This window comes from Lethenteron reissneri, chromosome 48 (genome assembly GCF_015708825.2).
Source record: "Lethenteron reissneri isolate LAM-NWPU_2019-01 chromosome 48, ASM1570882v1, whole genome shotgun sequence".
Classification (NCBI taxonomy): domain Eukaryota; kingdom Metazoa; phylum Chordata; class Hyperoartia; order Petromyzontiformes; family Petromyzontidae; genus Lethenteron; species Lethenteron reissneri.
The window spans coordinates 2,896,983-2,924,704 of NC_083826.1; the positions used below are offsets into that span (position 1 = coordinate 2,896,983).

A 27,722-nucleotide genomic window follows, 5' to 3' on the forward strand; every position below is an offset into this window, starting at 1 on the left:
CCTGTTCAAACCTCGAATCTCAACGGTGTTGGCTCAATGTTCTGACCTAAGAAACACCTGGTCACCTCCCTCCCTGTGTTGTTGGTGTCTCGCGACGCCCCTGGATAGCATTGTGCTTCAACTCCAGGTTCCAGCATTAGGCAAGCTGGCTTGGGTTTTCCAAATTGTCAATTTCCAGGTGCAATTGGGGTCAAATTGCATTTATGCTAATACTGCCACACCACAGCTGGCTTCGAGCAGCTGGCATGCGCTATGTGGAAAATCCGTGTCAGATCACGATACACATGGAATTGGAGTTGACCTACACTTAACTTCCAGCACATGTTCAGGATTAAAATATACAACAGGCACAAGCTGGTACAAATTATATTTAAGAAGGTATTAAACAGTCGTCTTGTTCTGTGGATTGACTCGCCTCACCATAGGAATGAGGAATTACCACCACCGGCGCAGGGCTGTAAACAGGAGATAAGCATCGCCTCTGTTCCCATTTGAACAGAAAATCACTTCGACTTATTTATTATACCTAAAATAGAAACATTAACCCAATATGATGCAAAATTATCTATCATTGTGAAATATCGTTTTCAATATTGAAGAATAATTAATTTGCAGACATTTCTCTCTCCAAAGGCCTCCCCACACCACGTGAGTGGTGACCCAATGGTTAGCACACTACACTATGAACCTGGCGCCCAGAGTTCGATTCCCAGCCACAGCTGATATTAGTGGCACTAATCCTGGGCCCCCGATTTCACGGACCTGCACTGACGTGATTGTTCACGGTATATCACATTGTTGACCTAAATTGTCGGTACTTTTGCAATTCCATATTATCATGTTATGACTGCAAGTATAGACTGTGGCAATTTACCGATAATTTGTTTATATGTGTCATTTCAGTTTCATGTTAAGCTAAATATAATTAGAGTTAATGTACATAAGTTGTGCCACGTGTTTATTTTTACCATGAATTGCCGCTGGAAAGTTTTCTTTGGGCTTTTTAAGGTCCTGGGAATTAAACCATTTACTAGTAACAGAAATTAACATACTGTATGAGGAAATGAACACACGAGACTGTCACGTGATAGCCAAAGCGACATTTTACATTGTCTGAAATGGATGAAGCCAATCAAATCAAAACCAAATTTAACGTGGCAGGGTTTTTTTTGGAGGCATTGATGTGACCAGGCTGAGACCATCTCCTGGCTCCACCTGACCATTGGTGACCTGGCTGAGATCATCTCCTGGCTCCACCTGACCATCGGTGACCAGGTTGAGACCATCTCCGGGCTCCACCTGACCATTGGTGACCAGCTTGAGATAATCTCCTGGCTACACCTGACCATTGGTGACCTGGCTGAGATAATCTCCTGGCTACACCTGACCATCGGTGACCAGCTTGAGATCATCTCCGGGCTACACCTGACCATTGGTGACCTGGCTGAGATAATCTCCGGGCTCCACCTGACCATCGGTGACCAGCTTGAGATCATCTCCGGGCTACACCTGACCATTGGTGACCTGGCTGAGATAATCTCCTGGCTCCACCTGACCATTGGTGACCTGGCTGAGATAATCTCTGGGCTCCACCTGACCATTGGTGACCAGCTTGAGATCATCTCCTGGCTCCACCTGATCATCGGTGACCTGGCTGAGATAATCTCCGGGCTACACCTGACCATCGGTTACCAGCTTGAGATCATCTTCTGGTTACACCTGACCATTGGTGACCAGGTTGAGACGAGCCACACCTGGGGACCCAGTTTAATAACGGGCGCATGCCCAGAACAAAACTCAGGATCTCAGCAGCAGTGCCGGCTTAGTTCTCTGACCTTAAGCCACCACGTGGCCACCTCCGCCTTCATATTGCTCACTTTGTTATTTAGAAAATTTCCACGTGTTGGTCAGGTCTGAATGACCAACGTGGGAAGCGCAAATAAGTGGTATGCTATGCAGCTTGGATGTATATATCACGTGACTGACCACACGTCAAGACGTTGTACAATAGCCTACCTGTCAATCCATACGGTTTATCCATAATAGAGGGTTTTTGGGTCGCGAAAGCCTACGTGTTAAACCATACGGTTTACCCGTATTCTTGTGCAGGAAAATTGAGAAATAAATATATATATATCTATATATTTAGCTATTATGTTTGTGTTTCTCCCTTGTGATGGGACTTTGTAGGATGAACTTTGAGATTCATCAGGGCACGGGGCGACCGACAAGGTCTGAATTGCTCTGTAATACGTAAGGGGCACTGATAAGGGGCTGACAGGTATGGAATAGGTGGGGCATGAGGAGCAATTGTGGATGGGAGGCAGCGTGAGATCTGTCGTGACATCGGCCTAACCTTGCAGGAGGCCTAACCCTACAGTGCAGTGACACGTGGGCACCCCTCCGGTTGGCGCAACGGGTCTTCATCGTTTGCGCATTTACAATGATGACGATGATGGAGAGAGTAATCCAGGTAGAGGTTACAGGCTGGGAGCTAGAGGAGATTAAAGTATGGGAATGGTACAACAATACAACACAAAGACAGCAACAGTACACACAGCAGCACCACTTTCCATTTTCGTTGGAAAGGATTTCATGAATTAAAAAAAGTCTAAATGACTTCCTGCTCAAACGGAGATTGGGGCAGTGCTTATCTCCTATTCTGAACCCTGAGCCAGTGGTGGAAATTCCTCATTCCCATGGCAGTGTTGAGTGTATCTATAAGACAACCAACTATTGACTTCCCCACAAAGTAGTTTTGCAGTTTTATCGACCTCGGAGGGATGATGGGCCGAGACAACTCCCAGGCAGGATGTGAATTCACAACCCTCCAATTGCGGGCAGCTCGCTCTACAACTGAGCTGCCTGGCCAGTGAAACCCTCTGCACCATCGATGTGTCTGTAAACTGGCCGAGCTCCCTCGCTTTGTGCGCCTCCAGCCAACGTCAGCCACTGCCGCCACCGCCGCCACCGCCTCGCTCTCTCCCAGCCAGTCCCAGCTCGGCCGGCTCTTTGAGCCAAAGTGGCCCCAGCTGGTGGGGTCATTGACTCCAGTATCCGATCAATGCGTCGCCTATCCCTGCTGCGTGCTAAGGCCCCTCGGTGCCGAGTCTCGGGCAAATCCCCCAGGGAACCCGCCCCTGCTGCTTCAGGGTCTTGTTTTCCCAAACACGCCAGGCCTGCGGCTGCTGCTGCTGAAATGACGGTGCTACCATCTCCCTGACTGCCGGTGCCACACTCGTCGGCCAGAGTAGCCACCTCCAATCCTTGGGATCACCCCACCCCCTGCCTCTCTCTTTCCCACTTCCCCAACTCCCAATCTGGCAAAGCGGCCCAGTTGATGGAGTTCGTTGCCCTGAGCGGGTCTTCTTGGAAGCTGTTTTTGATACTCGGTGGCATTTTGCTGCAGGGGAAACCCCTAACCCTCTACTCTCGCTTCCTCCTTCAGAAGCCCCCCCCCCCCCCAACGCCTCTGCCGTGCACCCTTCCCTGAGCCCCAACTCCGTGGCACGTTAGCCGTGGGCGAGCGGTGCGCCCGGTGGGATTTGCACGGCCTCGCAGAGCGATATAACAGCGGGCGCTGATGATGGAGGGTGGAGGTTCAAGCTACGAGGCTCCATCTGGGGGCATTCGTGCCCGGGCTTGTTAGACGATGATCGGGAAACCAGTTATCGTTTTCAGAGACGGTTCCAAAAGTCAGGAATCGGTAACCGAATTCGAGGAGGATGTTAATAACGAATGCACTGATCGACACGCATGGCCTGCCAATTAACTAACTGTGGTGAACCCATGAATACTGTGAGTGGACTTTGGCCAGGACGCACCATGGCCGGAATAGATGGTGGACAACGGCGGTTCAGGTGCAAGTGCTTGGTGCATCGCAATCTCGTGAGAGGGCAGTGGTGCTGCAGTGGGGGTGATCTTCATTCAACAGTGGATTGATCATAGCTGACGACATGATGATAAAAGGCCTACGTCTCTGCGATCACATGCGCAGCAGCATGAGTCTGCTCAATGCTCACAGACGGGGGTTGATCTTTACACATGTTTGGCTTTCCGTAAAGTCAGCGGGGCTTTGCGCGGATAAATTTACAGGCGTGATCGCGAGACATAACTTACGGGCGCGCGCGCGCGCACACGACGACGAGCTTGCCTCGCCGACCACGCGCGGCATTACCACGGCGAGCTTCGCAAAATCCCAAACACATTTGGCAGCCGCACGGAACGGAGAACAAATCCCAGCAGAACGTTTTGTCTTCGTCTGGAAATTTCCCAACCCCCACCCCCTTACGGACGCGAGCTGCTGCCCGACAGTTGAACGCCACCGCCACCACCGCCGCTACCACTGCCGCTGTTGCTGTTTTCTTTTGGTCGCCGGTGTTTATGCGCGCGTGAAAATAAACACTTGCTCTGATTAACCGCTTCCCTGCTGATAATTGTGGGGGCGCGCCAGGGTGGCGAGATGTTAACTGCCTTGCCTGGCATGCAGGAGGTCGTGGGTTCGATCCCAACCCTGACGCCTGCTGTGTATTTGGAGTTTGCGTGTCTGTCTCCCCGTGGCCGCGTGGATTTTTTTCTCCGGGTCCTTCGGTTTTTCCCTCCACATTCAAAATCAACGTCACGCGTTTAGAGTATTTGACTGCTATACATTTCTAAGTGAATGGCAACTTTGTTGAGCCATCATTTGCGGCCAGGTCGCTTCTGAAAAAATAGCTGCATAAGTCAGTAGGGCCTTACCTGGTAAATTATTTAATAGTTTAAATAGTTGAATTTTGTATTTCTGCACGCGTAACGTTCGTGCATCGGTGCCCCCTGCACACAAACTCGAACACAAAGTGACGTGGGCGAACATATTTGTAGCTCAAGCAATTGGCCAATCTGCGAAGGCCAAAACAAAACTTGAACAACGGTTAGCCCGAAGCTGCAACAAAGGAGACTATGCACGTGTTACAACACAAAGGTCCCGTCAAATTGCCCTGCTGATGGAACGGGTGCTGTTATTCTTTAATAAAACAGATTGCTCAACAACAAATCGCCAGAAACATCACGGTAACGTGGCAACCACAACACAAATCCAGTCTTGTAAATACTGAAAGCGGCGCTTCGCATTTGTATACCCAGTGAACTTGTGATTGAGTGTTCAATAAAAGGGTGGATGTTGAAAAAACATTACTACGTTGATGATGATTCTCATGATAATAATTGTAGCAAATGTGACTTGAAGCAACATTAAAGTTGTCAACAAGCGAGCCAAGGGGGATGCGAGTCTCATTATAAGTTATCTGGCATAGCCTAACAAAAACACTGTAGCGTTTAGGTAGTTTGGCACCCATGCTAACATGTGGTAAATCTTTAAGTTCCTTACAGGCAGCGTGTCTTCGTGATTAAACGCGTTGTCACGCTTCGGAGAGACAAATAATTAATCGCCGTCGAGAATTTCCTCGGCGGCTTTGCCGTGGCATGTGGATCACCTGTTTAAACTGTTTGCACAACTCTGCACGATGATTACGCTCTGGGAATTCGTGTTGCCGGAACATCGGACCAAGGGCACCTCACAAGAACTACGCCATCCGTTGACTGTGGGGCCCCGCGGTTGTGATGATGCACAGACCTCCCGTGCGTGCCAGGTCGTTCCGCGTGCCGGTTGGCAACGATGTCCGATGAAATCCACGTTTTTTTTTGTGTCTCTCTATGAAATCCAATTTTCACAGGTATTAGGAAGATGCCGGAGCACATCACGCGGTATAATCCTAAAACGAATCCACATGCCATGACGGTGGCGATGATGATGTTGATGATGATGACACGAACAGGTATATTTCTGATGATCGATCAATGTTGAAAATCTCCCGTGTACAGCCCTGAGCCAGCGGTATTCGGATGCCCCTTGCAAACGAGGCGCTACACTGGATGCTTTGCGTTGCCACCGGTGAGACAAAACGAGCGGTCAACCCCCCCCCCACCGATCGCAGCACACTCCCACCTCATTCACTTGCTTCTTGTCGAGGTGGAAGACCTGGCCCGAGCTGGTGGAGGCGATCTCCTCGTAGGAGCGGTACCCCGGGTGGCTCTGATCCCCGCAGTCACCCGTGAGAACGAACACCACCTGGCAGAGAGGTCGCGGGGTCACGTCGCGCGCCGCCAAACCCCCGTCACCGCACTTCCATGGGGATTCAACCCAGAGCTGTGAACCCTTAATCAGAGCGCGACCTTAGTACAGACCAATTCAGACCTTATTGTCACTCTTGTGCCCTTATACATCTCAACGTTCATCCAATACACTACTATACACTACACTACTATAAACTACACTACACTATACACTACGCTACTATACACTTCACTACTACATACCTGTCAACCCCTTATCAGTGCCCTACCTTAGTACAGACCAATGCAGACCTTATTGGTCACTCCGTGCCCTTATAAATCTCAACGTTCATCCTACAAAGTCCCATTGCAAGGGGGAGAAACACAAACAAGTAGACACAAACATGTTTTTTACTCAATGTCCCTGTACGGGCTGACAGCGATGTTCAACCTCAAGCAGTCGCGAACATCGGACGACGGCGCTGCCATTGGCGACGGTGCAACAGCGGCGAATGACAACGTGCCCTCGACGCGTTCGTCAATAACGATGGCCTTAAAAGAGAAACTAACTACACAAACAGACGATGATTTGGGGCAATGGGTCACCTCTCGTGCTGTGAAGAGTGGTCGCCAGAAATGGCACCGATTATGCCCTAAACGTGTTTCCTTTCGAGTCGTGTTATTTTCGAATCTGTTGAGTTTTTTTTCCCATGCCGTGTTTAGTTCATTGTCTGTTTAGTTTCTTTGGCTTGCAGTCCCCCCCCCCCCCGCACCTCCAATTAGCACGGTTGGCTACGTACGGTGCGAAAGAAGTTCAACATACAGCAAGTATGTTGTTGTTGTTGTAGTGGCCGTTGTTTGTCATGCGAGAGTTGTGTGATAACTGTTGTTGTTGTTTTTGTTTTTTCGTGGTGGTGGTGGTGGCTGTGCCAGCGATGCCCACCTGCGACTGCTTGTGCTGGATGAGCTGCAGCACGTCAGCCGTGAGGCGGTAGTCCTTGGCGCGCGCGTCGGTGAACACGTAGATGAAGGAGCCCGGGAGGGAGACATCTAGCGCCAGGCGCACCGCTCCCACGCTCATCTCCGGGCAATCTCCGCCACCCTGCGTCAACACGGCAGTGCCACAGCCATCACCAGCATCAGCAGTTGCCGTCAACATCATCGGCGGCAGCAGCAGCATCATGACCATCATCCCCGTCGCCCTGCATCAGCACAACATAGCCACAACCGTCATCATCATCAGCAGCAAGCATCAAGATCATCATCCACACCGCACGTGCCCTCGACAGCCACGCACCACAGAGGAGTTCCACATTCATCATCGTCAAAGACCCGATGAATACAATCCTAGAATTATCTTTGTTGTTTCTGCTGGAGTAATCATTCCACTTTCGAATAATTGTAAAACCATACGACACTGCTGTAAAGACAAGGGGAGAGGTTTTTTTTGTGATGGGGATTTTTTTTCGTGCGCCGTGTGGGGGGTGTTGTGGGGGGGGGGGCATGCAGGCATTGGCTCTTTGCGTTGCCACACAAGTGGCACACAGACGGTGCAGCCGCTCCGAGATGGTCCACAGCTCCCTCGCCGCGGCTGTGCGGGACGGGAAACTCTGGCGGTGACCCACGGAGTGCCGCGTAACGCCCTGCGCTGGTGAACACGGATCTTGGGTGGTGCTGGTGGTGGTGGGGAGCGGTAGGATCGTGGTTAGCGCTACGCTGCGCTACGAACCCGGCCTACCCGAGGTTGATTAACCGCGAATGGAACTAAACTGGTGACGATTATCAAAACCGGTCGTGGGTCTATCCTAGGTCGACTCAGCCTCAAATGAGTACCTGGTGCGGTGTATGGTAAACATCGCCACTGGGGAGACAAAGGCGGTCAGGCGCGGTGCTGGCCACCCACCCCCTCTCGTGTGCCGTGCCGGCCTTCATAGGTGCTCGCTAACGGCACTTGCCCCAACAGTCCGTTAAGGCTACACGGGGGGGGGGGGACCTTTGTCTTTGCTTGTGGGTCACGAGCGTGAATTCCCATCCTGTGTGTCGGGTGGCTGCAATCGATGTGTGCCGAGTTCCCGGTATCACCGCGTTGGACTTCCTTGACGGACACCCCGCGGGTCCCATGGACATCTCAGAAATATGTCCGAGTTTGGCCCGCGTTGGAAAAGGCTGGCAACCCCTGTGGGTGGTCGTGGGCTCCAGACACAGAACCTGCAGTGTCGCCAGTGGCGGTACCGTGATTCACACGGGACCCAGGGCATTGCCCCCCCACCCCCCACCCCCCGTCTGGACATTTGCTGCCCATCTCTTCGCCGCCAGCACATTTGACGGCCACGTGGCCTCTACGCAAGTCGTCGAGTCTCTTCCATCATCGTTGCAAGGGTCTCTCTCTCTCTCTCGGGCTCGTAGTCTATGGGAGAGAGAGAGACGCAGCGAGGGAGGAGGCTGGGGTAGGGGGGGTCTGGAGGACGGGAGGGAGAAGAACTTCCCTGCCCACGCGCGCGTTCCCACAGCCCCGGGGGTGGGACGGTGGTGGGGGGGTGAGTCGCCCGTGGGCGAGCGACCGCATCCGAAACTCGAAACGCCGGGAGGGGAGGGGGGTGGTGGTGGGGGCCGTCTCGCGCGCCCGGGGGCACGGCAGGAAGAGGACGCGGCAGAACGCAGTCAACTCGCCCCCCTCTCCCCCATCTCCCCCTCTCCCCCATCTCCCCCTCTCGCCCCATCTCCCCATCTCGCCCTTCTCCCCCCCTCGCCCCCACCGACCCCCCTCTCCCCCCCTCGCCCATCATCGCAATCGAGTTGGAGGCGGACGTGCACCGATGGCGTTAGAGAGAGAGTGTCGAAACCGGCCCAGAATGTTTGCTTGTGTTGATGCAAAACTGCTGGGGGAAAAAAAAAACACTCAACTCACTAACAGAAGGACGCGCGTGGCTGATGGGATGTGTAAAATAATACTTGTGAAATATAATGTCGATTTAAAGCTTTCGTGACTGCAGGGATTCATCTTCTTGGTTCTTTCGGTAAAGAAATAAACCATTTCGGATCTTTAAAAAAAAAGACAGCCGCTCCCGCGCGTTTAGGGGCCGTCCATAAATGACGTCACGCGATTTTTGACGATTTTTAACCCCCCCCCCCCCCTCGTCACACGGCGTCACAAAAATTCAAAACCCCCCCTCAAATATGACGTCACAAAGCTCTGCCCCCCCCCCCCCAAAACCATATTTCCATTTTGAAAATAAAACATGCTTCAAATCGCTTTAAACTATTGTCATTGTAGTGCGTATTTAATGTGGCGCTGCACTCTGATGTTGTAGGAGAAAACATTTATAAAAAATAACGTGTTGTCTATATTTATTTAAAGTTGCGCATTTCGATGTTACGTCACATTTCTCGTCACACATCGTCACAAATGTCTGACCCCCCCCCCACCCATAGGTGCGTGACGTCATTTATGGACGGCCCCTTATCTTCGCGCAACGGGTTCGTCAGAGTGACGGCGGTAACAGGGGTGCGTGTGGTGGGGGGCTGGAGGCAGTCGCCCTTTCAGCAACGACGGAGGTGCGACTCTCACAACAACGAGCTGAGCGCCGTGCTGATAAAATGCAGCGAGTTGGCACAGTGGGGGAGCACGGTTGGTGCATCTGCCGGTCATCTCATTCAGTCAACCCATGGCACCTGGGGTCCGTTCTGTGACCTCGACACTTCACGTGGCCCCAAAGTGCACCTAGCCTGGCACAAGCGCCAAGGTGACGTCACCGTCGACTCAGCCTCAAACGAGTACCTGGTGCGGTGTGCAAACATCGCCACTCGGGAGACAAAGGCGGCCGAGCGTGGTGTCGGCCACACACCCCCTCGTGTGCCACCGTGCCGACCTTCAGAGGTGCTCGCTAACAGCACTTGCCCCAACAGTCTGTTAAGTCCACACGGGGGATCTTTGTCTTTGTCCTATTTGAGAAATGTGCAGGGAAATTTCTACAAATTGGGCTGTTTGAACAATACCGGTCATATTGCAAAGATTTTTTTTTGCTTTGGAAACCTATGCAGAAGAGGGGGGGGGGGACATACAACTTCGACACAGAAAGGGCACCCAAGTCGGGAATTGCCCCAAGTCCTACTTGCTTTCCTGCACTTCCAATTGCGACAGACGCACAACATAAAATTAACGATTTCAAAGACCTCGGCCAAACATTACAGAACCTCAACTCCTCCCGAACAAGAGTCTTGGAGATTGAGCTAGGTTAGCTTAAGAGAAGTTCTTCAGTGAAATCATTTGCCAATTCATAGTTGTAGCCAGAATGACAGATCGATCATCTCATTTCGTACAGCTGCCCGTTGGTGTAGAACAGCCGCTGTGATTCTACATGGGGGGTGGTGGATGAGCCCGATGATGATTGCGTCAGCAGCAGCGGAGTGGTGAATGAACCATCGCTGCTGTGATTAAGCCTCCTCCTCCTCCTTCGTGTTTGGGAATTGGGCGTTGAACCGTTCGGTGCCCCATGGCTGTGTTCTGGGTGACCACAGTCTCTGCAGACCGGATAGTTTTTACTTTTCCATATGTGCATCATCATCATCATAAGCAGCATCATCATCAGCAGCAGCATCGGCATCATCAGGATCATCATCATCAGCAGCATCATTATCATCAGCAGCGTCATCATCAACATCATCATCAGCAGCAGCAGCATCAGCAGCATAATCATCATCAGGAGCACGATCATTATGATCAGCAGCATAATCAGCATCATCATCAGTATCATCAGCATCATCAGCATCATCAGCATCAGCATCATCATCAGCAGCATCATCATCAGCATCATCATCAGCATCATCAGCATCATCATCATCAGCATCATCATCAGGATCATCAGTTCATCAGCATCAAAGTGTCCGCCATCTGCTGCCATGACTTGTGTGGAGGCGGTTTCGGGCTGTGGTCCAGAGGATTTGCAAACAATTGAATCGGATCGATCATCCATCAAGACAGACAATCAAGACTAGTTACGATTCCTATCAATGAAAAAAAATGCTACCAATCTCACTATTATCAAGTATATTTTTCTACGTTTTTTTAAATAATACATCATTAAGTATTTCCTGTCTTTGTTAGTGATCGAGACCAAATGAGTCTTGCAAAACATATCCTCGTCTCCCGAGCCCTCACCTAGTTAAACAATTTAAGCTTGTGAATAAATCGACTTCGCTCTCCATAAAAAAAACGAATGTCTTCCCCACATTTCCGCGCTGAATCTATCCATGGTGTTAGCCAACACGTGTTTTGTTTTAAGTTTCAACGACAAGGTCTTTGGCATCGTGGAAGCCTTACACGGAGAGCACACGCTCTGTCGTTTGACCTTCTCGTTATTATCCAGCCAAGTTTCCACAAAAGGGGGGTGGGGGGGGGGTGGACTGCGTGTCCACGAGTAATCCCAGCTGAGAAATTACAGGTAATTTTTAAGCATCGGGATGTTTTGCCAAACACCGGTGACATTGTATATGGAAACCCATGCGGCAAGGGAGGGGAGAACACACAAACTCCACACAGAGAGAATCTCCTGAGTTAGGAGTTGAACACAGGACCTCCTTTCTGCGAGGTTGGAGAGTTACCACTGAGCCATCCTGCTAAATATAGGGAATGAAACAGCTGGACTTCTCCACGAATCTGGCTGTCGCCTGATGAAGCTGGTTGTAATCACTGGCGAAACGTCGTAGATTGTAAATGTTGTGGCTTGGCTCTCCAACACACCGGTGTGCTGTACTGGTGACGAATTGGCCACGTTCTTTCAGTAAAGTCACGTAGAATGGAAATAATAGACCTGTTCTTCACCTGAGGACGGCTGCTTGCGTTGTGGCCGAAACGTTATGAGAATTATTTTATTATGTTTTATTTTTATTATTTTATTATTTCCATTGTATGTGACTTTACCGAAAAAACCAAGAAGATGAATCCCTGCAGTCACGAAAGCTTTACATCGAAATTTGGCCACGTTCTGTTTACGTGACAACCCTTACTAGTTGGCTGTGTCGGGTGGTGGTGGGTTTTAACGACACATTTATATATTTACGCGATCTAACCCCAAAAAAAACCTCTATAATAGATGATATTGGTCGCGAAAGCCTACGTGTTAAAGCGCACTGTGGCAAGTGTCTGCTTGGAGGACTTGTCCAAGCCAGCGAGGTGCCATGCTTTGGTCTCGAAGGGGGTGTTTGTTCTGGCGGTCCACGTTGCTCCCACTCTGTATGTCAGCACTCTTTCCGATCTCTACCTGCACGTAGAGGTCTCGCAAGTCCTGCTGGAACCGCTCCGGGTCGGTGGTGATGCTGGCGGGCCCCACGTCTGCAGGCGAAGGTCACACAACGCAAACCAAAATTAGTATTCTTATTATCGCTGTAGCTTGTTTACCCAGGAAAGCCTTGCTGAGCCTCAAGACTCATTTTCAGGAGGATCCTGCCAAGTTTTCATAGTCGTGGGTGATGTTGTTGCTGCTGCTGCAAATCCCAATCAAGAAAGTCGCAGGTGTTCCCTTTAGCTGTGTTAGGAAACCCGATTCACTTGAGCGGTTGATGATCATCACGACGCCGCCAATAATGAACCCATTGTGATCCGCGTGAACGCTCCGAGGTCGTGAATGTGGCCACCCACGCCAGCACATGGTAGCAATCGCTGCCTCCACAGGTGGCAGGCCGCCGACGGAATGAAGGCTCCTCACCAGGAGGAGGAGATCTCCGGGCAGGGATAACTGCCTCGACCAGACGGGGGACCCGTGCCGGCAGGCTCGATTGGAGGGGGGGCGTGTGCCTGCCCGGTGTGGGACACCAAACACGCGTGGCCATAGTGCAGATGTGGGGGGTGATGTGCGGGGGGGGGTGATGTGGGGGGGGGTGATGTGCGGGGGGGGGGGGTGATGTGCGGGGGGGGGGGGGGTGATGTGCGGGGGGGGGGGGTGATGTGCGGGGGGGGGGGGTGATGTGCGGGGGGGGGGGTGGTGCGGGGGGGGGGTGATGTGCGGGGGGGGGGGGTGATGTGCGGGGGGGGGGGGGTGATGTGCGGGGGGGGGGGGTGATGTGCGGGGGGGGGGGTGATGTGCGGGGGGGGGGGTGATTGTGCGGGGGGGGGGGTGATGTGCGGGGGGGGGGGGGTGATGTGCGGGGGGGGGGGGGTGATGTGCGGGGGGGGGGGGTGATGTGCGGGGGGGGGGTGATGTGCGGGGGGGGGGTGATGTGCGGGGGGGGGGTGATGTGCGGGGGGGGGGTGATGTGCGGGGGGGGGGTGATGTGCGGGGGGGGGTCGGGGGGGGGGTGATGTGCGGGGGGGGGGTGATGTGCGGGGGGGGGGTGATTTGCGGGGGGAGATGATGTGGGGGGGGGGGTGATGTAGGAAGGGTAAAGTAGGGGGGGGTGATGTGTGGGGGGGGAGGTGATGTGTGTGGGGGGGGGGTGATGTAGGGGGGGTAAAGTAGGGGGGTGATGTGGGGGGGAGGGTAATGTGGGGGAGAGGGTGATGTAAGGGGGTGATGTGGGGGGGCTGATTTGGGGGGGGGTGATGTGGGGAGGGTGATTTGGGGGTGGTGATGTGGGGGGTGATGTGGGGGGGGGTGATGTAGGGGGGGGTGATGTGGGGGGGTGCAGATACGGTGATAAGAAATGGAAGTTTGAGAACCACTATAAATTTATACTCGGACGCTAAAACCGATCCTTAACACCGAACCCTAGCCTCGATAACCCTAAACCCTAATCCTAACTCTTAACCCCTAACCCCAACCCTTAGCCCGAAAACACGAAACCCAAACCCCAATCATAACTGCAGACAGTAGAGATGGGGTTCCTTCCCCGCATCGGCAGGAACAGTCACACTTATTTACAGGTGCCTTGACCGGTCAGTTGACCACTGACCGATTGGGGTATTTGGATGGTGGTCAACTGCAACCTATCATCCCGCCCGTGCCTACAAAATGAGTACCACTTTGGGGAAGTCAACAGTGATCATGCTACGGAGAGGCTGGCTCTCACAATGGGAATGCGGAATTGCCACCACAGGCTTAAGATTGTGGCGGCGGTGTCTTATGGAGGCCCTCCATCCGGCAGTGGATTGAAGGTGGCTGGTGTAGATCCGTGGCCCCTGCCCCACGCAACGGGTAAAGGGATACACGTTGAATGTTTGACTTCTGTTGTAACAATGTCTTCATGCCAGGTGCGGCGCTCGATTCTCGGCTTGAGTTTTGTCACCGCAAACTTGCAAGCGAGTCAAACGGGACTGGCTGTTCTGTATTAAAACAACAAATTGTATGAGAGAAACGCCAGGGCCCAAGCTCGTATTCTGTGCCACACAACTTAATTGTGTCGTTGTAAAAAAAACGGATTTTAAAGCACCCACAAGCATCCTATAAAATTTTATTTTACAAACATGACTCATTTAATCCCCCTTAATATTCCTCAACTTCCGACAGCAGTAATTGTTGTTACTTCCTGCAATGTATCTTTTACAGCCTATTTCAAATAAGAAACGACTTGATTTTTTTCTTGTTGCGGAAGTAGTCTAAGTTTATAAGTAGTCTAAGCTGTGAGCAGTGTGTCTGTGTGTCCGCTGTGAGCTACGCGTGTCAATCGCTCACATCCTGAGTACTGTACGCAGAGCTTTCTCCAACCAGACTGTTTTTTCACCCGTGGGCCTCACGGCAGCCCACAGATTCGAATCTCTTCTCGGCAGTTTTGCTGACTGGGAGTGGCCGCAGTAATTGCTCTCAGATGCCACAATCTGCCATCATTTGAAAGCCGTCCGTCGCACGGTAAATTTGCAGGAGAAAAAAACGAGACGTCCCAACAACAAAAAACACAACGGCACCGTTTAGCCACGTGGAATTCCAGTAGCATCTCAACAAAGTCACAAGTTCACGCGTTCTCGTGTTTTTTAACCGTACATTTAGCTGATTTCATGCCTTTAAAAGAAACGAACAAAAAAAAAGCCCCACATTATTTCAACAAAAAAATGATTCTTTCCAGATCTCTGGATTTATTACCCAGAGGGCAAATGTTGGACGTTGCCACAACACAATACGATACGCGGCAACAACAACAAAAATCATAACAAACTGTCAAACTTCCAGAAACGATTTGCTCAACGGACGAATGTTGAGCCCTTACTCAGGAATGTTAAATCATGTAACGCCAAAATAATAATGCTGCGCTTGCTGCATTTTGTGCGGACGTTGATTAAACGTGCGTCGATGACTGAGGCCAGAGGAGCACGGCCCACATGTGGACAAGGCGATTTGAATTGTAGCAGCCGCGCTACGTTCTCGAGTAGCGTTTGGTGTTTCTACGGGGGGGGGGGGACGCCGAGGGAGCCACGTGACCCCCCGGCGATCACCCACAAAAAAAGTGGAACAACGCAAATCGGAAACTTTACTGGAGGCGAGGTCGCGACAATTAAAAAAGCCAGACGGAATTCTGTGAACGGACGCCGAGTTGCCCACCGAGTTACTGAGAAACCGGTAAATACAGTTCAAATTAGTTCAGTTTACCCCGAAGGCTTTGAGGAAAGGCGTGCTTTTTTTGTTGCCACTTGCTTTACAAGACAATTTCAGCGAGTTGCACTTTAACAACTGGCTGCGAGTAGCATCCACAATTCTGGCACAAGCACAAAAATTGCCCAATAATGCTGGATTTAATTAGCAGCGAAACGTTACAGTGCTTACAAATTGTAAATGTTGTGGATGTACTCTCCAACAGTGGTCACTCATCGACACGTGTTTTTAACACGCCAAACCTTATGAGTTGGCTGTGTCGGGTGGTGGCGGGTTCACGACACATTTATACTTACGCGATCGAGCCCAAAGAAAAAACCTTTATTATGAAAATCAAGGCTGTAGCCACGGAGTCAACATTGGGGGGGGGGACCAAATCTTCCAGGGTGTCTGGGGTCCCAACCCAGAAAAATATCTAAATTTGATAACTCATTTCCTGCCTAAAATATTACAAAATTTACTAACACATGGGATGGACTTTTATTTTTTTACAATAATGTCTAATAGTGTATTGTATTACATTGCTCTGTTTTAACTTTTTTACCATTTCTTGTTTCATTGTATGTAATGGCAGAGATTAGGGATTAAATGTGCTACCATAACCACAATCATATCAACAGAAATCTATGCATTGATTCATATGAAGACAAGTCCAGATATTGTGGCCAAGTTTTAGCAAATTGTATTTTTTTTATTTACACAGCATAGCAATAATTTTTTTAATAGCAATATATTATGGGGGACATTTTGAGCATATTTGAATATTGAGTGGGGGATGGTGTCCCCCCCAATACATATTATAATTAAGGTCTTGATGAAAATCCACAGGAAGTATATTTGATTCTTGTATTTTTAATGCCTTCAAACGGCCGCAACATCAAGCCACCCGCAATGAAGGAAACCATCGAAGTTGCAAGAGACAAACGAGTTAACAGGTTGTGAGAGCTTGGGGAGAAGAGACGATGGGAGGGAATTGCAAGGGTTGATGAACAAGCATAGATAGAGAGACACGTTTGGTGTGGTCGAGGTATTGGTGGAGGTTGAACGAAGAGTGGTGCATGTGACGAAACAGCCAGAGTGTGGTAAGGCCGCGTCTCTCAACGTGGGTGGACGAATATCAACGAGCGAAAGTTGACAGCAACAGAGGCCACGGATGTAGCGACAGAATGATAATAATTTAAATGTATAAAGCGCCCTTAAACAATCGTTCTCAGGGCGCTGTGCTTGTAAAGGGTGAGAGGGGGGGCAATAGTTTAACATCAACTAAGTAAAGAAGAAGTGAGAAAAACAGTTTTAAATAGATGCGTCTTCAGTCGAGATTTCAGGATTTGTAAGTGTCTCTAATTCCCCCGACCTCGAAGGGGCAACGACTGCCAGAGTTGCGGTACCCCAGTTGCAAAGGGCGCCGTCATCACGCCCACGTGTGAAGCCCGAGACCGCGGTGACAACGAACAACGCACAATCGGATGATCGTCATGATCTTGATGGAACACGTGGCTGAAGCAAGCGATGTGTGTGTGTGTGAAGGCTCCGGTCGGAGTTAGTTTGACACTCGACAAGGCATGTTACCGTCATAGCAGCCAAACTGGATCCATTCCGTTGGGAAGAAGGTGGGGGGGGGGGATCCATCGCTGGCTTTACCGCGTACCCAACTCATTGCTGGTATGTGCGAGCACATTCCCCTAATTGCCGTAATTTTCACGTGCCTCCAATTAGCCCGGCCGAGACTTATACTAATGACAGTCATGAACACACCTGCGCATACCGAGGAGCACATGTGGGGCGCTCGCTGCACGCCCAAGTGGAGGGGGGTACAGGCGGCACGGACTTGAGAGTTGGCAGGCGTGCAAAGCAATCGTGGAGCGGTGTCCATCTGCCAAACCCTCCTCCATCTAACCCTCCATCTAACCCTCCATCTAACCCAGAACCGGCCCTAGACCTTTGGGGGCCCTAAGCAAAATTTGGTTGGAGGCCCCTTTGATGTATGATTTTTTTTCACCCACTAGCTAGCAGTGACTCTAGGGGGCCCTCTGCTGGCCACGGGGCCCTTTGCAATTGCAAGGGTCGCTTAGTGGCTGGGCCGGCTCTGCTCTAACCCTCCTCCATCTAACCCTCCACTACCGTGGCTACTATTCCCACGATCTTATCTTGGCAATTCCTCCACCGATGATGAGGACTCAGTCTACCAGACACCGACTGTATTCATAATGATCCATAGTAGAGGTTTCTTGGGTTAGATCGCGTACATATGTAAATGTGTCGTTAAACCCGCTACCACCCGACACAGCCAACTAGTAAGGGTTGTCACGTAAACAGAACGTGGCTAATTCGCCACGAGTACAGCACTAACCGGTGTGTTGGAAGAGCCAAGCCACAACATTTACAAACTTAGTACGACGTTTCGCCAGTAATTACAACCAGCTTCATCAGGCGACAGCCATATTTGTGGAGAAGTCCACCTGTTTCGACTGTATTGTCTGGTCCACCCCGTGTTCAACCACCACCACACTGCAGGTTACAGTACTCGCTCACCCACACACTCACCCACACTCATCCACTCACGTACCCTCTCACCCACCCAACCACTCACGTAGCCACTCCACTACACGCTCACTAACTCACCACGTTCACCGATTCACTCAACCACTCATCACTCTCCCGCTCACTCAAACCACCACACTGGCAACCAAAACGTTTCTCTGCTCGACGTTGGAATTCCCTTCCATCATGTATTTTTCCAAGCTCTCACGGTAACCTCGCTCGATTCAAGAAACGCGTCCAACGCTCATCTCGTACACATTTGACGGTGCCGTTTGTTGCTGGCCGTTCGGAAGCGTTCAGCCTCTGGGGGGGGGGGGGGGCTGTGCTCAGCAACTGTTTTTAATTGAACGCAGCTAAACCACCATGTGCAGCGCGCACACACACGGAGAGAGACACACACGGAGAGAGACACACACGGAGAGAGACACACACGCGGAGTGAGAGACACACACGCGGAGAGAAACACACACACGCAGAGTGAGAGACACACACACGGAGAGAGACACACACACGCGGAGTGAGAGACACACACGGAGAGAGACACACACACGGAGAGAGACACACACGGAGAGAAACACACACACGCAGAGTGAGAGACACACACACGGAGAGAGACACACACGGAGAGACACACACACGGAGAGAGACACACACACGCAGAGAGACACACACGCAGAGAGACACACACACGGAGAGAGACACACACACGCAGAGTGAGAGACACACACACACGCGGAGAGAGAGAGAGAGACGCACACACAGACGCGACGCGCTTGAGACGAACAAAATAAACACCGCTCTATCGCTCTGCGGCGATGTCATGAGCCAGGCAAGGGCGTAGGGGGATTGTCGCAGAGTCACCCGATCCGACGGCTTCCCAACGCAACAAAACCAGCAGCGTTGGGCGGGCGCGGGGGGCTGTCTGTGACAAACAGAGAGAGCGAGAGGGGATGGGGGTGCTTCTGAAGGAGACGGCGCGCTGGATCTTGAGAGCGCACCGAGGGCTGTCGCACAGTCGCCGGTCACCTTGGAGGGGGGGGGCTCTCGGTGCGTGTGGCGCTGCTTACAAGCCAGCAGACGGGGGGCGGATTCATCTTCACTACAGCAGCAGCAGCACGCGGCGCGATGTGGCGATGGGCGCCGTGAATGAATGAGTTGGCCGTCGAAACAGAAGGGGTGTAAAAAAACAGTTATCTTAGCTACGCTCAGGTCAGCGGTGGTATAAAAAAACACGTTTAACTGGAACCGCGACATAGCGGGGAAGGTGGAAATACGGACGGACGACAGCGTTAATTTCAGCCTCCCCTTTCTTTTCGTCCTTGGGTATTTCAACTTCGTATCAACCGACTCAAGCAGCATGTCACCTCTCACCTCCTGCCCTAACGCCACATATGAGTAGGGATGGGTAGGTACGCGACAGTAGGTACACACATCACACACATCACATACTGGGACGGAAGGGTCGATCGGCAGGCTGTGAATTGCCACGTTTTTACTATTTTAATGAGTAAAATAAATTCGGCATTTTTTGCCAGTTGTACCGCTGTGTAGATACGGTCATAAAATAATAAATTGAGAGTTCGAGAGTGAACATCCTTTTGGAGAGAATGGTCTGCTGCCTTAGGAATGTGGAATTTCCACGATTGACTGAGGAAGGTTCGCCATAAGAGATGAGCACCGCTCCCTCCACGCTCGTGCAAAGCTGAGAGGCACTGCCCAGTGTCCTTTGGACTGTTCAGTGAATTGTGGGCTCCTTGTGGGAGATGGTGGCGTCAGTGAATGTCCAGGTAGGGATTCTAAACGGCAGAATTCTGCTGCTGCTCGCAGTCGACTGACAAAACTCTGAACACGAATAGCTTTTTCTCAACTCACCGCAACAAGCAAACTTGCCGTGTGACAATTCCATTTGTTTGGGAATATCGGGTGATGGGAGGGCCTTTCTTCCATACAAATTTGGCCACACCATTGACGCGGCCTGACCCAACAACACAATGACGAACCCGGACGAGAAACAAGCGTCAACCAATATCATCGTTCACATCTCCGAGGTGACTACGCCAAACCCGACACGCTCGCCGAGAACCTCGTGGGAACACGAGGGAAGAGCGCTCGCTTCTCACAGCTGCACTCTGCGCCCTGTGAGACCCGGGGGGGGGGGGGGGGGGAGAGAAGCGGTCGCCTGTCAGACCGGGAGAGAGAGAGAGTGAGAGTAGCGGGCCGCCTGTGATCGCCGCACGCTGCGATGACGTACGTCATCGGACGTCTGTTAACGGCTCGCTAATGGCACGTCGCCCGCCTGCTCAGCTAAAGATTTATTTTGTCCTCCACCCCCCCACCCCCGCCGGCCCCAAAAAAAACTTTCAGCTAAATTTGGCTGCGCTAAGCAAAATAAAATTAGAAAACTTTCTGGGTGCTTGAATTTCAATGGTAAGGTTTTTATGTATTCCCCGCCCCCGCCCCCGCCCCAGCTGTTCTAATGTAATGCGAAATGCACAAAGTGGGTGAGGAATGGCCGAATAATCCTCACCAGCTGCACCGCGTGGAGAGGGCGGCCGTCATCGTCGGCAGCGGATTGACAAAATGCCGTGAAGACAAAGGCGTTACCTCGACCTTCAGTGGCACCTCTGGCGCCGTTTCACTCTGATGGATCTCTGCATTTGTTACCATGCGATCCCCACTCTCTCGCTCTATAACTACATCCACGCGTGCACTGTTGCAGACTGTCTTCTTGGTTCTTTCGGTAAAGTCATGTAGAATGGAAATAATGAAATAATAATAATAAAACATAATAAAATAATTCTCACGACGTTTCGGCCACAACGCAAGCAGCCGTCCTCAGGTGCAGAACAGGTCTGTCGAGAAGACAGAGTCATTCAGAGTCATTCAGACTCTGTCTTCTCGACAGACCTGTTCTCCGCCTGAGGACGGCTGCTTGAGTTGTGGCCGAAACGTCGTGAGAATTATTTAATTATGTTTTATTTATTTTATTTTATTTTTTCCATTCTACGTGACTTTACCGAAAGAACCAAGAAGATGAATCCCTGCAGTCACGAAAGCTTTAAATCTAAAAATGTTGCAGACTGCTCAACTGGCATTCGCTCGGTGTCCATTGCTGCGCTACTCGCAGATGGCATTGACGCAGCACACGGTCAAGCTGTTGGTCGTCTCCATTAAATGCTTTTTTCCCACTCTCCAGGTCAGCTCTTTGGCACCGCGCTCGCAGCCGCGCCACGTTTCGTTCTCATGTTACGAGTGGAATGACAAACATCTCTCAATAAAATTAGGAGCGCCGTGGCCCAACCAGCTGGATGCCGCAATGCGAGCAGGCCACGAGATCGAATCTCAGCTGGGTCGGAGCCGCTGAATCTTCAACGAAATACAATCCTCGTCCGTCATCATTAAACGGCCACGATTAATCGACGGCTGGGTGAAAGGCCTCTCTAATCGGACACCACCTCCCACGGTCCCATGTTAGAAAAATACACTCCAGTAGAAGGATAAGAAGGAAATAACAAGAACGGAATTATATTTATTTGAACTTCAAATGTTTTTTGATTAAAACCCAAAACGTGGAGCTAATTCCTAATACACAGAAACAGGTTCGATTTTGATGGAAATAACGATTAAGATACAGCAATACCGAAGGTATAATTGCTACGATTCCTTGCAAAAGGTTTCTATTTGGTGTCTAGACATGTTGACACCTGTTTTATTGCCAGAAAGGATAAACCCTCTCCTTGTTTTTCATATAATTGATAAGAGTCGACACGTTTCTTGAACTGTAAGTGTTTGGGAAAAGAGGAGATGGCAGAGAATTCAGAAATCGAGCGGTGCGAGGTAAGAGGCAGACAGAGAAGTGAGGCGGCCTGCAGTGTGGTGAGTGAGTGAGTGGGTGAGTGGGTGAGTGAGTGAGTGGGTGAGTGAGTGGGTGAGTGAGTGGGTGGGTGAGTGTGTGGGTGAATGAGTGGGTGGGTGAGTGAGTGAGTGAGTGGGTGAGTGAGTGGGTGAGTGAGTGGGTGGGTGAGTGAGTGAGTGAGTGGGTGAGTGAGTGGGTGAGTGAGTGGGTGGGTGAGTGTGTGGGTGAGTGAGTGGGTGGGTGAGTGAGTGAGTGAGTGAGTGAGTGAGTGGGTGAGTGAGTGGGTGAGTGAGTGGGTGGGTGAGTGTGTGGGTGAGTGAGTGGGTGGGTGAGTGAGTGGGTGGGTGAGTGTGTGGGTGAGTGAGTGGGTGGGTGAGTGAGTGGGTGGGTGAGTGAGTGGGTGAGTGAGTGTGTGGGTGAATGAGTGAGTGTATGGGTGGGTGGGTGAGTGAGTGTGTGGGTGAGTGAGTGGGTGGGTGAGTGAGTGGGTGAGTGAGTGTGTGGGTGAATGAGTGAGTGTGTGGGTGGGTGAGTGTGTGAGTGAGTTAGTGTGCGGGTGAGTTAGTGAGTGTGTGGGTGGGTGAGTGAGTGAGTGAGTGGGTGAGTAAGTGAGTGAGTGTGTGGGTGAGTTAGTGTGCGGGTGAGTGAGTGGGTGAGTGAGTGGGTTGGTGAGAGAGTACGTGAGTGTGTGAGTGGATGTATGAGTGTTATCATCTGCAAGTGTGGGTGGTGGTGGTGATTGAACTCAGCGTGTATGAGACTTAAACAGCCAGTCTGGTAGACTGAATCCTCAACATTGGTGCAGGAATCAATGACTGAAGTTTATAGAACCAGTAAACATGTTCGTAGCAATAGAAGAGGTTTCCTGGCCACAAGAAAATGTGACCAGTTGACTGGTCACGAGGACAACGAGGTTCGTACAACAGCGAGGCGCCATCGCCGTGGCAGGCAATCCTGCACAACCTCCTAATAGGGCCGGGGGTGACCCGTGGTGTAGACGGGCCTCTAAGGGTGCCACGCTTGGGCTGTCTGTGGGGAAGGAAGGATCATCGCGGGGCCTCGAATTTGTTTTTGGGTTTTTTCAAATCTCAAAGCCACAACACAGAGAGCAGCGGTTCCTCCCCGCATGTGAACGCCACAAGCAGCTGCAATAACTCGTCACCCCGAACAAAACCGGCACGGCTGGTGGGGAGGGGGGAGAAGGAGGAGGGGGGGAGCTGTCTCGAGGTACGAGGCACGGACACCTGGACAGGTGCAACGCTCCCTGCACCCTCCACTTAAGCAGTAACGAGGTCTGCCGTCGAACCGACCAGTATTACATGACGCTTGCTTCACCCATGTCTGTTGTTCAGGAGGATCCTGCTATATTGCGACGCTTGGCCAATACTGATGACAGAGAGAGAACCCCGAGAAAGTGGAGAAACCCCCCCTGCCACACACAAACAGGGGCGAGAGCATACAAACTCCACACAGAAAGGCGCCCGAGTCTGGCAGTCGCCGTTTGTCGTAGGGGACGTGTGTTCCCAGCTGGTTTGTAGGGGGCATCGGATTCTGCTGAGCGGGCACTCATGCAGAGTTAACACGAACGCCACGGCGCGTGGTGTCTTATTCCGCAGCAGTTCCAGCGCGCGTGGATGCCACCAAATACAGACGTAGATTCCTTTACCAGAAAGGATGAATCCCAATGGCCCTCGTCGTCTGCTTAGATGAACCTCCACGTACGTGATTTATGAGGTTCAGGTCGGTGCCTCACAGCTGAGAAGGGCCTGGGTTTGATTCCCAACTCGGGTATTTGTGTGTGTGGCGTTTGTGTGATCTCCCCCTTGTTCTGCATGGGTTATCTGGTTTAGTTCCATAGCTATACAAAAAAAAACACGTGCATTGTCACCCGCATTGGCCAAACATCCCAAATGCTGAGAATAACACTGCAAGTTACTCAACTGGGATGACACCGAGCAGCAACATCGCACCTCCCTATTCTGAAACTGGACAGGACCCTCCTGAAAAAGAGTCTTGAGACTCAGTGACGCCTTGCTGGGTGGACAAACGTAATTATTATTATAATCACAATACTCATAATACGCTTACACAATCCGAGTGTTGTTAGACTAATTTCTCTCGCTATTTAACCAGTAGAGAGACAATTGGAACACCGTACATGAGGAATATAATGATGGCGTCTCACTTGTACATAAGCGGCATCGTTCGTGCAAATTGCACATCATCGTTCACGCTCGAACACGCGGCACGAAAAATAAGCCAGAAGCGGCGCCAGCAATTTGCCCCCAAGGTCTCTCTGTTGGCGCTCACGTGGGGCCGCTTGGCCAGCTCCCATCCATGAGCGTTGTTTGTGCTACACGTGGGGAGGAGGAACCCGGAGCGCCCGGAGAAAACCCCACGCGTGCGATAGGGAGCAACGCTCGATTCCCCATCCGTGGGATGGAAACACCCCACGGATGTAAATTATACAGGTAGGAACAACAGGTTCCACACTGCCCACCAGGGATTATTTGTCTGTCTGTCTGACTGTCTGTCGTACATAAATATATATATAATATAAACAGCTCTTTGATTGGTGGAGACCTACTGCCGGGTACGGAGAGGGGAGGTGCCTAAGGGAGGAGGGTCAGGGGAGGGGCCTAATCAAGGGGGAGGGGCCGATAGTTAAGGGGGCTGGCTACCTGGCTGGCTGCCTGGCTCCCTCAAGTCAAGTTATCTTGTACACAGGTAGGAACAACAGGTTCCACACTGCCCACCAGAGATTATTTGTCTGTCGTGCATATTTGTCTGTCGTGCACGAATGCGCTGTCCAACCAAGTTCCTACCTGCCCACTCCGAAGGAACGTGTACCCACTTGCTCGGCTGCAGTGGTTCTTAAACTTTGACTACAGCCCTTTGGTGTTTAATCGTTAAAAAACGTATAATGTTAATACATACGTAGGGTTTGATGAAACAACTTAAGTTGTTTCTTACGTGTCCGTGCTTCATTTGTGTTTCCACGATTTACCTTCTGAAAAAAAAAATCTCGCATGTCTCGCTATCCCCAGAAAGAGCATCTCGCATTCCCAGGGGGTGCGTGCACCCCGGGTGAAGGGGCACGTGCTCTACTGCCACCATACCCTGGCAAGAGCCGGGAGATCCTGACCTCGACACGCACGGGGGGGGGGGAGTTCCACAAACTCGCGTGAACCACCAACCCTGACCTCCAGTGCTGGACTACAGCCGTGCAAAGCGGTCAGGAACAGACTAAACATCTATAACGCGTATGTTTCAACTTATATACTGGAATCTTTGGCATTTTACTATTTTCCCAATGTTTTCCTATTCACTCATCACACTGAACGCTGTTATCTCTTAGCCACCGAGCTGCGAACAGGTTCGTGAAGTACGGTCAAACAAGCCCCCATATCTAACACGGGCTTCCTCTGGGTTCTCTGCTTTCTTCCCATAGCAAAAACAAGAGAAAAATGATGAACAAGTAAACCCGTAAAAACAAAGTTTTTCACTATAAATCCTTTATATGCGTGGCGGCTAGAGTCTTCTCGTCCTCTGGCTTGAGATGGCTGCCACCTATGGGTCAGATGATTGTCTGCCACCATTAAGCAATTGGTAATTAAATATTTAATTTGTTTTCCCTAAACAGTGTAAAATTTAGGAATTTTTTTTTCACGAAAATTATTTGTCACACAAAACGAGTCTGTGTGGAAAATGTCAGCTCGATTGGATCACGGGAAGTGGGTTAAAAAACGACCGAAAGATTTGCACGGTCGTAAGCAAGCAGGCACGCAAGCAAGCAAGCAAGCGAACTTAATATAAAGGATTTAAAAATTACCCATTAGGGATTACACACAGCAGCAACATCGCCACCTACTGGAGTTTGCGTGTCTCTCTCCCCGTGGTCGTGTTGATTTTTCTCCGGGTCCTCGGATTTACCCCTTCACATTTAGAAACATCACGCGTTTAGAGTATTTGGCTATGATACATTTCCACGTGATAAGCCACTTTGTTGAGCTATAATTTCATGCCCATATATCTCAGTGGGCCTTACCTGTTAAAATGAAATTTGAAAAAAAGTTCAAAATAGTTTCAAGTCGCGAGACTCAGCGAGGCTTCACTGGGTAAACGGCCTTTAAAAATAAAATAATGATCAAGAATTCCCCTTAAGCAGGTGAGAACCGATTGAGACCCGCGCAAGAGCCCCCCCCCCCCAGAGGGCTCGCTGCACGGCGCAACGCCTCCACCCACCCGGGTCGTGGAAGGGTACGAGAGCGAAGTTGTGGAGCGTCTTCTCGGGGCGGCTGAGCGACGTCTCCAAGATGCGGGAAGCTCCCTCGATCACCTGCACCCAGTCGTCGTACATGGACCCCGTCACGTCGAACACAAACGCCAGCGTAGAGGCGCCTTCGTCCGGCCGCCCGCCGGCTTCCGAGCTCCCCCGGCCAACAGCGGAGGCCAGAAGCAGCAGCAGAGGCAGCAGTGGGAGCCGCGAAGACGCAGATGAGCAGGGCATCAACCCGGCCACAAACGTCAGCCCCATCGTCCTGCTCCTCCTGAGAGCCGCCATGCGCCGGGAGTTCGCAGGAGTTAGGCGAGGTGTCCCTTGCACCCTCTCATTTGACTTCATTCAGCACCGTCCAGGGATGGAGCCCGCAGCTTGCAAGAACAGCAACGGGTGCACGCTGCGTCGACACGGCCAGCGTTTGCTTGCAGGGAACAGAAGGGCTTTTTGAGATGATGATGTCGGCGTTAACGAGTGACCTTCGGAGAGATGAGGAACTTAGGGACAGCGAATTCCTCGGGTCTTCTTAAAGACCATCGAAAGTCTCCCCTGCATGTGAACACAAACCGATAAATTTCTGCCGATGGAATCTGAATGAACGACCGTGCACTAGTAACGAATAGCCCAAGTTAAAACCCCCAGTGGTGGAGGAATTGACGCGGCACGAACGCATTAGAGGCTGATCCCGAGCTACTGCTGCTTGCTGCTTTCAGTGCACAGCAGCCGCGGCTGTGTCTGCTGCAAGAGTTTGCCAGGAGCAGCAGCAGCGGAGACAGAACAAAAAAAAAGCCGAAGCACATTCCTTGACAAGGAGTTCTGAGTTTTAAAGAGCCCCGCGGGAGGTCGAGGGGGTGTGGGGGCAGAACGGAGGTGGGGTCTTACCGCGGGGAGGCGGGCCGACTGCGCGGCTTCACAGGGCTTTGTCACTGGGGCGCTCAACCCAACATAAGGTTTAAGGGAAGGATTTGGGAAAAGTGCCCCCAGGGGATGAGACGCGTGATGTCAAAAAATGCGGCCACTGCCACTAATGGAAAGTGATGCAGAATGGCTTCGAACGCCAAACAATGAACAAAGGATGTCAGATTATATTCCAATTAAGCTGGTCCTTCCTTCGTAGATTTAGTTTATATTTACATGCCTCTGTCAATCCACTGCTGGATGAAGGTCTCGCCGCATCGTGTTGGTGACGGGGGTTGTTTAACCATACTTGGCCATGCTGGTCAGTGCAAATTTGTGATCTGGGGAGGTGTAATTCGCTACTCATAGCCATGGATTTCGTGGAGTGCCGCTGACCATTGCTACCCAGCCAATATACAGCATTATGAATCTATAATACAACTACAGGCAGGCGGTGACGCATTGGTTAGCACACTGCGCTATGAACTCATTGACCTTAGTGTGCTACCCAGTCACCGCTAACATCAGTAGCCGGCCGAGG

The 27,722-nt window shown here is 51.2% G+C and overlaps 1 protein-coding gene across 1 annotated transcript in view; it reads right to left on the reverse strand.

The window, feature by feature from the left end:
• Positions 1-27,066, reverse strand: part of LOC133354700 (hemicentin-1-like) — a 132,079-nt gene extending 105,013 nt beyond the window's left edge. Inside the window, 4 exon segments of the mRNA XM_061571753.1 lie at positions 5,984-6,106; positions 7,034-7,192; positions 12,351-12,421; positions 26,251-27,066. Coding sequence (XP_061427737.1) covers positions 5,984-6,106; positions 7,034-7,192; positions 12,351-12,421; positions 26,251-26,569 — 672 coding nt within the window. The 5' untranslated portion in view covers positions 26,570-27,066.
• Between the last annotated feature and the right edge of the window lie 656 nt (positions 27,067-27,722).